Raw genomic sequence first — 13691 nt, 5'->3', positions numbered from 1 at the left:
AGGAAATATATTTATATGCTGATGAAAATGATCCAGCAGACCAGAGAAAAGTTGATGATGGAGAAAGAGATTATTACAGAAACAAAATCCTTGAGAAGGTAGGAGGAGGTAGGATTAAAAGTACAGATGGAATTGTTGGCATTTATATTTAACAGAGAGCAAAGCAGAGAATATGGTAAAGATGATGGGGAGTGGATGGGTTGGGGGGGAAATCCTACAGCAGGAAAACTGGGGAGACAATTCAGAGGTGGGAGTGGGAGTGGCCTGATGGAAAGATTATCTTCAATCTCCATTCAAAACCCCAAAAGGCTAGGATTTAAAGTTGGGAAACATAAAAACCATTCAGCTTCTATAAACTGGGCACATTTTAACTGTAATTATAACAGAAAGCATACTAAAGTCAGCATTCCTGATTTTCAAAGTTCATTTTTCATCTTAAATGTTTAGTGACCATTATGGAAGCCCCATATTTTGTGGAAAACAGCAAAAGAACTAGCCATATTTTCCTTTGCTAACACTTTTCTTTCAACCCAACTCTCAAAAGTAGGGGTCCTATTTCCTCTTTCCCTCTCTGTATGTACAAACGGGAATAAGTCCCACATCCCTGAGGCTACCACTGGTGTCTCTCCTGGTGGACCTTCTGGGGCAGAGGGAAGTACATTGAGGGAGCAAAGAAAGTTTTAAAAATGTCTTACTTGTTATGCCAATAAGAGTTGTGATGGCCAGATCCTGGAACAGAAACTGGTAATTTGAAAGGCTGTTTGTCTCCTGAAAATAAAAAGGGAAGAGGCTCAAAAAAGTTGTAACCTTCTGGATGAAGCCTGACATCAACTACATTCATTTTGTCACTGCAACATAGGATTTTACAAGGAGGTGATGCAGCCAGGGTGAGAGTACCAAAGACAAGGCTGTGAAAACCTCTCTAGCCAGGAGGCCACCTTTGTGTGCTCTTTGGGCTGGGTCTTTTGCGAATCAGCATCCTCTTGTTGAGGGGGACATCTCACTCTACTACATTCATCTCTGATCTCTTTTCTACCTGCTAGCAGAGAAGTCAGGGTTTGGTCTGGCACGATAGAAGAGTGCGTTCCCAGGAGTAACAAGTGTTAAGTATGTGGTGATCTTACACAATTTTACCTACATAGCTTCTCCTTCTCTGGCTCATTCGTTAATGAATGGGAAAAGACATAGGTAATCTTAGGGGCGCCTGGGTGGCTCAGTCGTTGGGCGTCTGCCTTCGGCTCGGGTTGTGGTCCCAGGGTCCTGGGATCGGGCCCCGCGTCGGGCTCCCTGCTCCGCGGGAAGCCTGCTTCTCCCTCTCCCACTCCCCCTGCTTGTGTTCCCTCTCTCACTGTGTCTCTCTCTGTCAAATAAATAAATAAATAAATAATCTTAAAAAAAAAAAAAAAGACATAGGTAATCTTAAAATAACAGAACTAAAACCTTCAATCCAGAAGCAAGAGGGCAGGACATAGAGATGAATCTAAGGAATCAGCAATATGCTACTTGTACTAACTCATGAGAGTTAATTGCTAAGTTTTCAGGGATCTTTTTGAACTGGTTGTTAAACACAGTCATTATAAAAATTTAAGTCATACAAGTCTACCATTAAATACATTGTGCTAAAAACAAAGCTAATAAATACCCAAAACCCAGCACTTCCTAACCATCTTCCTACATTGTGCTATTATCTATGCTCTTTAAGGTATTTACAACTCTTGTATCTCTGTGGTGCAAATACTACATAATGGCAAGCTACTGTATATCTCTTCCCAACTCCATGCTCAGTGACAGCAGGTAGACAGCTTGAAACCAGCCATGGTGAGAGTATTGACACCATGAAAGCTGGAAAACTTTAATAAGCAGGGCTTGTTTTTCCAGAGAGAGCCGGATATGAAACATTTACCGGCAACCCCAATCAGAGAATCATCTCTCTAATGAATGGTACACTAGGGTTGAATCACACTGGAACAGGGAAGATAGAGACCTGGTCCAAGGAGGCAGAAGCAACAGCAAGAAAGTGCTGTGTTCTGATCCTCAGCGACCACTGCATTAAAAAATGTCAAAGAGTCAAAGAATTGACACCATCAACTTTTCCTGTGTACATTCATCTAATTGAATTTAAATTTTAAAAATTAAAAAAATAAAATATTTATAAAAAAATAAATAAAGGTAGTTTTAGAGGGGCTATTGGTGCCGAAGTTCCCCACATCACTCTTCCTTAAGAGGCATTGCTGATTAGGAGGGCACCACCACTGGTTTTGGTCCTCACTAACCAAGAGCTCAGGTCCCCAATCATACCCAGTAGAGCAGCAGAACACCAACATACTGAATCATGCTGTACAGAGCCATGTACTTAAACATGCAAAATGAGGTAACCAGAGCTGCACGTCCTTCCCTGTGTGAGAAAAGAAATGAAAAAGTGAGGAAGTGAAAGGAATAGAAAAAAATGAGGTCAGTTACTCTGTGCTGTTCAGCTGAACTCAAGAGAAAAAAATCAAAAACCTGATTATTCAACTGTTTGTCTGACAGACTGGACAGCCTTGAGCCAGTTGGAGCTGGCTGTCAGAATATGCTAAATGACTAGATTTTCAGGAAACACTGATTCCGGGCCAAGGTCCACACGCTTGGTCCAGCTATGGAGCCCAGGTCGAGTGTTAGTCTTGTCCTCTCTGTGGGGACTATGTCAGTCCAGAGTCAGAGGGCCTGGGAACTAGTCCCAGATCTCACACCTACACACTGATGTCATTTGGAAGGTCAGTTTCCTTCTGTTACAGTTTCTTCATCTGTGAACTAAGGGATTTAAAGAAGATTGCAGGCTTAGGGGCTATTTTCATGCAGGTGTTTCACTTCATTCACATCTCATTTGGCAATCCCAACTTTTTCTGAAACTGGACTAGAACAATACCTGCACTCAAATTAGTCATATATGGAATTTAAGTAGACTGGAAACAATGAGCATGCTTGTTTCTGTTACTGTTGATTGACTTTGAGTAAATAGTATATATTGAAAGCATAAAATAGATTACTTATGAAACGTCACTTTTATCTCTTTCATTGGAAAGAAAATAGAGTTTAAATTTCCTTCTGGTCATAATGTTTTCCTGGGATTCCAAAACCTGATTTCAAAACAGGCTTTTTCCTGTTTTGGGGCTCTGCTGCTATCATTTGCTCTACCAGAACATACTTTCTCCTCATCTCTCACCTCCTTAGAAAGGCTTTCACATACCATCCACCTGCAGCAGCCAATTCCACCTGCCCCCCAAGTCCCTTTCCTACTTTTCCCATTACCCTTGATTTATCCGTGTATGTGTTTATTACCTGACTTCTTCACCAGAAGAAAACTTTATGAGATCAAGGGATGTGTGATTTACTTTCTTCTGGGTCTTCAGTGTCTCCACCAGTCCCTGGAACTAAGTGCCTACTCTATAAATATTTGTCAAATACATGCATAAATTCTTTAAAAATTGGGAGGAGCTAGCCAAATCATTATTATTGTAATGTGGTGGGAATAGTATGATATTTGTAGATAAAAAATATTTAAATAAGGGCGCCTGGGTGGCTCGGTTAAGCGACTGCCTTCGGCTCAGGTCATGATCCTGGAGTCCCGAGATCGAGTCCCGCATCGGGCTCCCTGCTCGGCGGGGAGTCTGCTTCTCCCTCTGACCCTCCCCCGTCTCATGTGCTCTCTCTCTCTCATTCTCTCTCTCAAATAAATAAATAAAATCTTTAAAAAAATATATTTAAATAAAATCAATTTTAAGAATTTCGAATCCTATATAGCTGTTTGAGCTTGGGCACATCAATTGAACATCAATTTCATTATTTGCAAAAAAAAAAAAAAATGACCATTCCTACATCTCCATGCTGTTTTGAAGTATAAGATAGTACGTATTAAAGCACTTCACAAACTGTAAATACGTGCTAGTTATAACAGCCCAAAATGGCCACAATGCTAACCGTCTTTATCATTCAAATAAAATACAGCTGAAGGACATATTCTGGGAAGTGGAGATAAAGCATCAAGGGAAATTTTAGTAGGAGCAGCAAAGATGAGTAAGTATTTTGAAAACTGGGGTTGGAAAGGATATTCCAAAGAAGCATAAAGAGTCAAGAGGGAAAGAGGGCAAAAGTGGGGAAGAGAATGTTTCTGTCCATCCCCCCATCATAAAACATCTAAGGAGATCCGTGTAAAAATAACAATAATAAGAGTATGATCGACACTTTCAAAGCAGTAACAAGTTCCAGATTCCAATTTTCTAAAAATAACCTACTGAGTGTTTTTCATTAGAAATGCCACTGTTCTCCCACAGTTATTTTTAACTCCTGGTAAGTCCACTTGGGAGTAGAATGGTTGACTGCATTGTCCTGCAAAGCACCCTCCCCACCCAGGGACACAAAGTTTCCCGGCTCTTTCCCTGGCAGAACAATGGGATCTGCACCTAAAAGTCGAAAGAGATTAAAATAATACTGGTGGAAAGCGTCTACTTACTTGATAAGGTGAGGTACACACTCAATGTTTGGAGTTTTCGAAGTGAAAGGTGAGGCCACAGATGCCTCCTGCTCTGATAAAGAGATGCCCACGTGAGCCATTTTCAAAGCCTGAAAGCAAAGGGTCAGTTTATTCTCCATACACACTCTCATACATCTCTCTTGAGGCCACATGAGAAGAGCCTGTCAAGCTAGCCAGTGTGGTTTGTGGACCCAAGCACTAGTCAGGAGATGACCAGATTTTGCTCTGCCTACTATATAAGAAAAAGATGGCACTGGGACACTTAGCCAAAGAAGTGGGGAGTCCAGAGCCATATTCTACCCCATTTGGTCTATACCAACCACTGAGTCATTGTGTGGCTTTGATCAAAACCCTCCCAAACCCTCATATCAGTTTCTCCATCAAGAAAAATGGAGGTAGTGTATATCCCAGGGATACTATCTCTAAAGAACTCCAGGCAAGCACAATCAAGTGTAAGTCTTGGTCTGTTCTAGTGCAACTATGGCCCCACACACCGGCAGCTACTTACCCCACAGTCATTGGCCCCATCACCGCACATACCTACAAAGTAACTAAAAGGGAACCATGTCAAATGTAAGGGAGATCAAAGCAATTTTACTTGCTAATTTCTCTAATTAAAAAGATAAGATGAACTTCATTACTGAGGATTCGAACTGATTATTTATTTTAAGGGAGTTTCCCTAAGAGTCTAGTTTGACTAAAAGTAAAGTGTGACTCAGCAGCCTAGCACAGCATTCCTGACTCCAAGCGTTTCAGGGAGACCCTGCACATTGCTGTTTAGGAAGCAGCTTTGTTGGCTGTAAAGTGGGACGTTCACAGTTAGATGATGTGACACCATGGCACAGTGAAGAGGGCATCGGATTTGAAACCAGACTGAGATCTTTGACCTGATCTCTTGGCCATTGGGGCTATCATTTTTCTCTCCTACAAAGTGTTATAAGTATTCAGTGAGGTGCTGTATGGAAAAGTGCCTTATAATTTCTAAAACAAGAAACAAAAATTACTTGTTGGTATTGTTAATAGTAACAGGAGAGGAGATCTGCCATCTTAGCAGTCGCTCTACTAAAAAATGCAGTGCTGGGCCCAGACTTTGAAGAAAGAAAACACATCCCTGCTTCAGGATCACTTTTTGAGGTTGAGTACAGACTCAGGCTTTCATTGTTGACAAATATTATGGATAGTCTGCTTTTTAAGGTAGGAGTGCTCTCACAGCATTTACAGAATTGGCTATACTTCTCTTCCACACTGTCATACTCGTTTACTATCTGGGTTGTCAACCATGTGGAGAAGACAGGGCTTTCTGAATCAAGAAGCTTGCCTAGTGACTAAATCAAGTAGGAGGATGAAGTGGGAATGAGTAGGAGTCACATCTACGTGGTCTAGCACCAGAAGTAAAGAAAGCTTCCAGGACTCCATGGGTTCTATTAACAAGAAATAAAGGGTCCTAAATAATGGGCACATTATTTGAACTGTCTATTCTGTAATGGAGACCCTTGTGTTAGAAGAGAATTATTTTTCTGATTTAAGACAGAAAGGATGCTCTGCCATATAAATGTTTTAATATTTTTAAGGTTATGTGACTCTCTTGCCATATGAATCTCCTTATATCAGAACTGTAATAATAACTTATAAAAATAAAGTCTAAATTCTCATTGTACCTTCAGGAACTGAACTCAAACTACCCTTCCAGGTTCATTTCTCACCATACACTTTCATGCCCCACATGTTCTAGTCCAGTGGTTCTCAACTCTGGATGCAAAATTGACTTATTTGAGGAGCTTTGAAAAAACACTGATGTCTAAGCCTCAAATGAGCAACTGAATCAGAATCTCTGGACAATGGGGTCCTGGTAGTGCTACTTTTTCAAAACTCCTGAGGTAACTGTCATATGCAGTTAGGTTAAGAACCCGTGCCTTAGCCAACGTAGGTGACTTCCTGTACCTCTTACACTCTCCCTGACTGTCATGCCTCCAGGCACTTCATACCACCTGAAATGGCAAAGAACCTACTCCAGTTTCTGAAATTCTTCCACCAGACTGGATTTCTGCCCAGGAGACATTCTTGCAAAGATGGTCCCATTGATCAGTATCTGTAAGGAGTCCGAGAGAAACTTTATCATGTCAGTTATGCATACATGAAATAATTGATAATACTCAGGACACTGACTGGGTAATAAAATTCATGAATGGCAAAAATAGTTTGTTTCCAAGAAGTCCATTTTGGGATTTTAAGACGTTGAGAACTTGGTCGTAAAATAAGTGACCAAGGAGACCAAAAATCAGTAAAGACGTAATAAAAATTTTTGATTAAAATGGTGATCTTCAGGAATTTAGCTGAGCTGCCATAGAAAGTGTGGTCAAAAAATCCCGAGCTTAATGGAATCTTGAACCAGTAGAATAAGAGAAATTGCAGGATATCCAGAGGTTAACATCCCAGGAAAAGGAAAGGAAGTAACTGTTTCTCAGAAAATTGTTCAGAACTAGCAGAAAAACAGCCTAATGATGAAATAGTGACAATTTGTGGTCTTTGATTTAACCATACCATCTGGACTTGACCAATTGTGAAGCTCAGCTGATATCCCAAGCTTAATTTGGGCTATGGAACACTGATGGTTTGGAGATCCTAAACCTGTACCAGCTCCATCCACCTGAGCTTTATCCTATAGAATCTAAATTCTTTTGTGTTAGAGCTGCATATTCCCTGCTCTTCTTGGCAGTAACTCAGCTTAATGTTTGATCAGTCTCAAAGTCTTTATTATGTTTCCCCTAAATAGTACCTAAGAGGATAAGCAATTGCATTTAAAAAAAAGAATAAAAACAATTTATTTTTGGATTACACTGGATACAGTCTTTTTCTAGTTTGTCTACATGTTATATATAAAACTTACCTTCCCCCACTATGAGTTTGTTCTTCATCAGAAAAGTGTTAAGTTTGACTCTCTTTTGTATAGAGGTTCTCTATCAAAAACCTAATGGAATTCCTCTATTCTTGGCCTGCCTTCCTGTATAATTGCTGGATTTCCACTACACCAGGAGACCCCTCACCATGGCAATATAAAGACAGCCACCCAAAAACAATCCTTATGACTTGAGAAGTCCCTAATACTTTATTCCTATAGATGATGAGAAATTGGATAATCAAATTTACTAATTTTAAATCTAGTAAGAAATGAGACAACAAAAATATTTGCCTCTTTTATGATATATTCAATAGGTATATATTACCTATAGAGGCTTGAAATTACTTAGGAACATGCTCTATAAGTGACATCATCAGCATCTTTACTGGGAGATTGATAGCCTCTTAGAACTTACCTTTGGCAGTAGGCTGCTGAAATGTTGACTTATAACTTGAAAAGATTTTCCACTTAAGGCAAAATGGTAACTTCCTTCTCTGCCATTATCAGAGACCTCTTCCCTGATATTAATGTAATTATCCTGCAAAGCAAGACACAGTTACTTTAGACACATGATAGAGTGGTAAAGGACCACAAATATATCAAAGAGAAGGCAATGATGACAGTCTGGGGTCTCTCTTTAAGAGTCACACTACAGCTCTGATTCCTCAGAGAAGCACTTTCTCTTTGCTGGATCAATCTTTGCACATCACAGCCTCTAGTGAATAGGAAAATAGCACTTACTCATGTCTTGTTCTCATCCTGATTTGATCTTGGTGAGTCCCAGAGAAGAGCACATTTCACACATTTCAAGTGTAAAATACAAAGCACTGCAGCTTAACAAATCTCTCCCTGAAGTGAGAACTTACAATTTGTTTTCTTACAGAATTAATATTGTTCCACAAGGACACAATAGAGATAAGATACTGACAAGATTGGGAATAAATGTATAAAACTTTTTTCCTACCCTGAAGACATAGTCTAATTTTCCAATGCACACAGCAGTTTCTCTCCCAGGGACTAAATCTCCCTTGGACCCAATGGGATGACTAGCAAGCAAGAGGAAGATGAGAAATTAGATTCACAGTCCTGCTTACTACATTCTTTCTCATATAGAGCCAACAGCTTTATTACACTTAAAAGAATGGATTCTTCCCAGCACCCAGGAAAGCACTATACATTAAAGCTCAGTAGGACAGTATGAGAAACTGATAAGAGTTCTTCAGGCTGCATATGTGTTAGACATTTAGAGAAATATGTTGACCCTAACTGACCTATACATCTCGCCAGTCAAAGCTTCTCAGTAGCCAACACTGTGAGCCATAATATGGCAGAAGGTCTGTTTTTAAGTATACCTGATTGCTATATCCAATGTGTTTCTTTTCTTCTACTAATTTCCAAGTTATAGATGCTGATGGGGACCCAGTGGTTTCATTCGCTTCAATAAGAATGACTTTTTGGCTTTCAGAAACCATTCCAGACTTCCTGGCCACTGTTATTGCAGTCTGAAGATTGTCACCTACAAGAAAGGAGGAGTATAGCAAGATGAGGTTGAAGAAATAGAATCAATTCATGTATGGCCTGGAAAACTAGAGTAAGGAGTTCAGAACTTATTTTAGGTGTGTGAAAAGAAATGATTTCTAAGTCTCTCTCACTCTGATTCTCCATAAATTCATGATCCCTTTTGTGATTCTTGTTGCTTTTCATCTGGTTATTTCATAACCTACCAGTATATTCTTTTCCAGAGAGTGGGAAGAAAAAATAAAAAGGCGGGGCGCCTGGGTGGCTCAGTTGGTTAAGCGACTGCCTTCGGCTCAGGTCATGATCCTGGAGTCCCGGGATCGAGTCCCGCATCGGGCTCCCTGTTCAGCAGGGAGTCTGCTTCTCCCTCTGACCCTCCCCCCTCTCATGTTCCCTCTATCTCATTCTCTCTCTCAAATAAATAAATAAAATCTTTAAAAAAAAAAAGAAAAAATAAAAAGGCAAATTTCAAATCTATTTCCATCATTTGTTAGCTTGGTAAACATTTAGCAAAATCCCACTGATTTAATATAGTATCAGGCGGCTCCACTTTCAGCCAAACTGGAATAAAACCACTAAAATCTATCTCTCCCACTGATTACAGTAGAAAACTATGGGCAAAATACAAAACGCAACTATCCAAGGCTTTTGACAGTAAACATAAGCAGGCAGAATGTGGAAGGTAATCGAATCTGGAGAAACAATCTACAAGGTGGTGATATTCTTGGCTTTTTTTTTTTTTTTCCTCTTTCCTCTCACATGTTTGACCTGAGTGTGAACCCCAGTCCCAGAGCTGTGAAGGAAGCTAAAACTCCAAGAGAAACTAAGTCTTTCTGGCCAGAGAAACCAGAAGAAAAAGAGCCTGAAGGCTGAAGAATTATAGGGCAGACCCAAGAAAGGAGACAGCTAGACAAAAGACTAACTCAGTATATGAACTCAACTCAGAGTTGTGCACGTGCAGAACAAACCCAGAGAAGAGCAGAAGCCTCAAGAACTGAACTATGATATTAATCACCTCTCATGTCCTAGAGTTTTGCTTGCTAAAGCAAACAAATAAAAACAACCTCAACATTCTCTAGAGGATTTTAACAGGATCTAAAGTCTCACAATATAATAGTTTAAATGTTCAGGATATTCAACATAAAAAAAAAACCTGGAAAATGTGGTCAATTCTCAAGAAAAAAAAGACAATCAACAGTTGCTTATCCAAGGATGACCCAGATGTTGGACTTACCAGACAATGTTTTTAAAGCAGCTCTTATAAGCCTCCTCCATGAGGTGAAGGTTAACACTCTTAAAATAAATGGTAAGACAGAAGTTCTCAAGAGAAAAAAATATACTCTATAAATAAGAACCAAATGACTACTTCAGAATTGGACAATATAATAACTGAAATAAAAAATTCATTGGATGCTCTCAAAAGCAGAATGGAGATGACAGGAAAAGGAGTCAGTGAATTTGAAGATAGATTAATAGAAGTTACACAATCTGAAAAAGAGAGAGAAAAATTTAAAAACGAAAGAACAGAGTGGAAGAATAACAACATTCATCTCATTAGAGTCCAGGAAGGAGAGGAGAAAGAAATGAGAACAGGAAAAAAATATTTTGAAGAAATAAAACAGAGAAGTTCCTAAATATGGTAAAATATTTAAATTTATAAATTTAAGAAGCTCAGTGAATCCCAAACAAAATAAACTCGGTGAGAACCATACACGGAAACCTTATAATCAAACTTCAAAAAACAAAGATAAAGAAAATATCTTAAAAGCAGCTAGAGAAAACAATATATTATATATTAGGGAATGATTATTCAAATTATCACAGATTTCTCATCAAAAATCATGGAGACAAAATGACAGTGGGATATCCTTGAAGGGCTGAAGAAAGAACAGTCAACTCAGACTCCTATAGCTAGTGACAGTATCCTTCAGAAATGAAGAGAAATAAAGACATTCTTAGAAGAAGGGAAACTAAGATAATTTGTTGCATATACATGACAACTGTAACTTAAAGGACAGATGGCAGAGGACCTTTATGGTTGTAAGCCTTCTTGAAAGGGTAGGTACAGATGTTGTGATTCCTAGAGCAACCACTAAACAATAAATAATATAACACCTGGCTGACCCCTAACATGGCTTTCTTCAGGTTTCTACCGAAGTACTTATGAGAATCTCCAGAAGAGCTAGCCAGTGGGCAAGAGCCTCTCTACTCTGAGGCTGGAGCCCTGAGAGCTAAGAGGTGTCCTCCACATGCCTCAGCAGGGCACCAAGAGTTGGGCTGCTTTGCAACACAGGACCATTTTGCTACCCACCACCCCAGAAGTTCAACTGTTTGGGATATTCAGCCCAGGCCTGAGCCTCAATGACCTGACAGAGAAATATAACAACCTATTTAAGAAATCCCAGAAGCTAAACAGGAAAAGATCAGGCAGAACAACCAGAACACATGACAAGCAAAATAGAGTAGTTGCTGAAGATAGAGGAATCCTACATTAAAACGTTAAAAATAATGAGTGCACTTAAGAAAACTCAAATGTGCCCTCCTCTCCCTACCCACCACCACCATCAAAAAAAAAAGGGGGGGGGAGGTTTTAAGGGCCATTCGCACCCCAAAACATGATTTCAGAACTTAACATTTAAGAGGTGATTTGAGGGAGATAATGGTCATTTTTGGAAACTGAGTCTGTGGTTTGGAAAAACTGGATGCAAAAAAAAAAAAATCTTAAAGCACAAAGCAAAATTATAACAAATACAAGAATCACAAGAAAAAAGATAAGGGACTGAGAGGATAGATCCAGGAAGCGTATCATGTGAATAATAGAAATTCCAGAAGGGAAAAAGGAAGAGACAGAACAAATGCAATAATTAAAATGAACAATAGAAGAAATTTTCTTGACAGGAAGAAGATAGATTAAAAGTGCTCACTATGTTCCATACTAAATTAATGAAAAAAAAGACAAACATATAGACATACCCTAATAGTATTTCTAAACTCCAAAATTAAAGGAAAGGATTATATACAGAAGAGAACAAATTACCTACAGTGGACTGTCATTAGAACTGTAATAACACCTAGAGATCATTAAGAAAAAAAAAAAGGACTATAACCCCCAAGTCCTATACCCAGACAAGAAATCATTCACCTGTCAGAGCAAAGAAAGATATCTGGTATATGTAAGAAATCAGAGAGCATATCACCCTTCCATCCTATCCAAGGACAACTCTTGAGAAAAAAAAATTTAACCAGGCAAGCCAAGAAACAGAACAGAAATCCTATGTGAGGGCAGAAGCGAAGAGGTGGGGTACAGAGTGATGTGTTCTTATTTAATACTAAGGATAGACTGTGAGAATGTGTCAAATAAGTGTTGAAAGATTTTTGAAACAGAAGGGTCATAATGTAAAGGGAATTCTAAGTAGTAAATTAACTCAGCAATACCTAGAAGTTGGATTGAAGGACTAAAAAGGGAGAGGGTAAAAGTGACCCCAAAGTCTCTTGGATTGTGGGTTTAGAATGGGGGATAGAGAGGTACAGAGGAGAAAGTAGAAGCATCCTAGAGTTCCCTGCAGTGACACTGGGTTCGGGGGAAGTGGCTGGGGAATATGGGTTCTGGTGGGGAAATATTGTGTCTTGGCGACACAATTATCAGAGTTAAATGCATCTGACTTAAAAGCAGGGAAAGAAAGGCATGCACTCAAATAAATGAATGCATTAAGAAATCATCTATTCCACTCAGAAGCATTCATTAAGAAATTCCCCACACTTTTCTTGCATGATCCTTTCTCACCACTTTCCTGTTTGTGTGATTTCGGGTTTGAGAGAAATACGGGGATAGCATTTTTTTACCACCAGAATCATAAGTCTCAATATTGGTGGGCCTTCGGTGTAGTTTGCAGACCATGCTGACTAAGCATTTCTCTTCCTCTAACATTTAACAACAAAAATCATCATCTTTGCATGGCTCACATCTTCTTATCAGGCAGGTATTATCTCAAATGGCCCCTCTCCAAAAGGACACCACATATAAATTAGCTGGTCAAACATACTTTACCACATCACCCTGTTTTGTTTCATGTACCTCATAACTCTTATTGCTAGCTGCTTATTTGATCAATTGATTGATTTTCTATCTCACCCCACCTGAATAGAAACTTGGTGAGAGCAGTAACTTTGCCTTTTCTTTTGCTAATCTCCAATACCTAGAATGGTGTCCAACCCACAGTAGGCAGTCAACAATCTTTGGGAAATGAGTGAATCTTGTCTATTTCCACATCAAATTCTTTATGTTTTCACGTACACTTTGTTCTATACCTGTGACCATTACAGTTCTTATCCGGGCTGAGATGAGCTCTTCCAGAACAGGTTTTGTCTCGTCCTTCAACCGATTCTCCAAGATTAGCAATCCCAGAAATATCAGGTCTGATTCTACTTTGTCCCTGGAAATATATACATATAATTGAGCAGAAATAGCATATTATGGTCTTTCTTAGGGGAAGAAAAACAAAAACAAAGGCAAATATGTTCCTTATCAGAGTGGTCCCCACTCACTCACTTAAGCACCATTCCTTAACCACTGAATACATGCCAGGAAATACCCAGAAAGAAGACAGGACGGCTCCTCAAAAAGTTGAAAATAGAGCTACCATACGATCCAGCAATTGCACTACTGGGTATTTACCCCAAAGATACAAAAGTAGGGATCAGAAAGGGTATGTGCACCCCGATGTTTATAGCAGCAATGTCCACAATAGCCAAACTGTGGAAAGA

The 13691-nt window shown here is 39.3% G+C and overlaps 1 protein-coding gene across 2 annotated transcripts; it reads right to left on the bottom strand.

The window, feature by feature from the left end:
- Positions 1–286: 286 nt before the first annotated feature.
- On the bottom strand, positions 287–13559 carry LOC102748247 (putative cation-transporting ATPase 13A4). Of its 2 annotated transcripts, none has more exons than XM_081811558.1 (8): positions 13236–13559; positions 8762–8925; positions 7825–7947; positions 6520–6599; positions 5019–5061; positions 4490–4599; positions 2299–2395; positions 287–768 (listed from the first exon to the last, which is right to left on the bottom strand). In XM_081811558.1, exons 1-8 carry the CDS (start codon positions 13243–13245, stop codon positions 553–555), a joined length of 843 nt encoding a protein of 280 aa, XP_081667684.1. In that variant the 5' UTR covers positions 13246–13559; the 3' UTR covers positions 287–552. The 2 variants fall into 2 exon arrangements, with proteins under 2 accessions (XP_081667684.1, XP_081667685.1); XM_081811559.1 differs by having other exon boundaries at positions 575–768; positions 2327–2395; positions 13236–13557.
- Between the last annotated feature and the right edge of the window lie 132 nt (positions 13560–13691).

Source organism: Leptonychotes weddellii, unplaced genomic scaffold (assembly GCF_054177405.1).
Source record: "Leptonychotes weddellii isolate Sample4059 unplaced genomic scaffold, ASM5417740v2 HiC_scaffold_838, whole genome shotgun sequence".
NCBI lineage: Eukaryota > Metazoa > Chordata > Mammalia > Carnivora > Phocidae > Leptonychotes > Leptonychotes weddellii.
Note: the sequence above shows the minus strand (reverse complement) of the source record. Positions and strands in the feature narration are given on the sequence as shown.

What these genes read in the sequence shown, in the direction of transcription:
- LOC102748247 (XM_081811558.1), bottom strand. An exon ending in TCAGCAGCCTACTGCCAAAG is followed by an intron (nt 6,600 to 7,824) that starts GTAAGTTCTAAG and finishes GACTCCTTACAG; the next exon opens with ATACTGATCAATGGGACCAT. An exon ending in GTGTTCTGCTGCTCTACTGG is followed by an intron (nt 769 to 2,298) that starts GTATGATTGGGG and finishes TTTTATTTTCAG; the next exon opens with GAGACAAACAGCCTTTCAAA.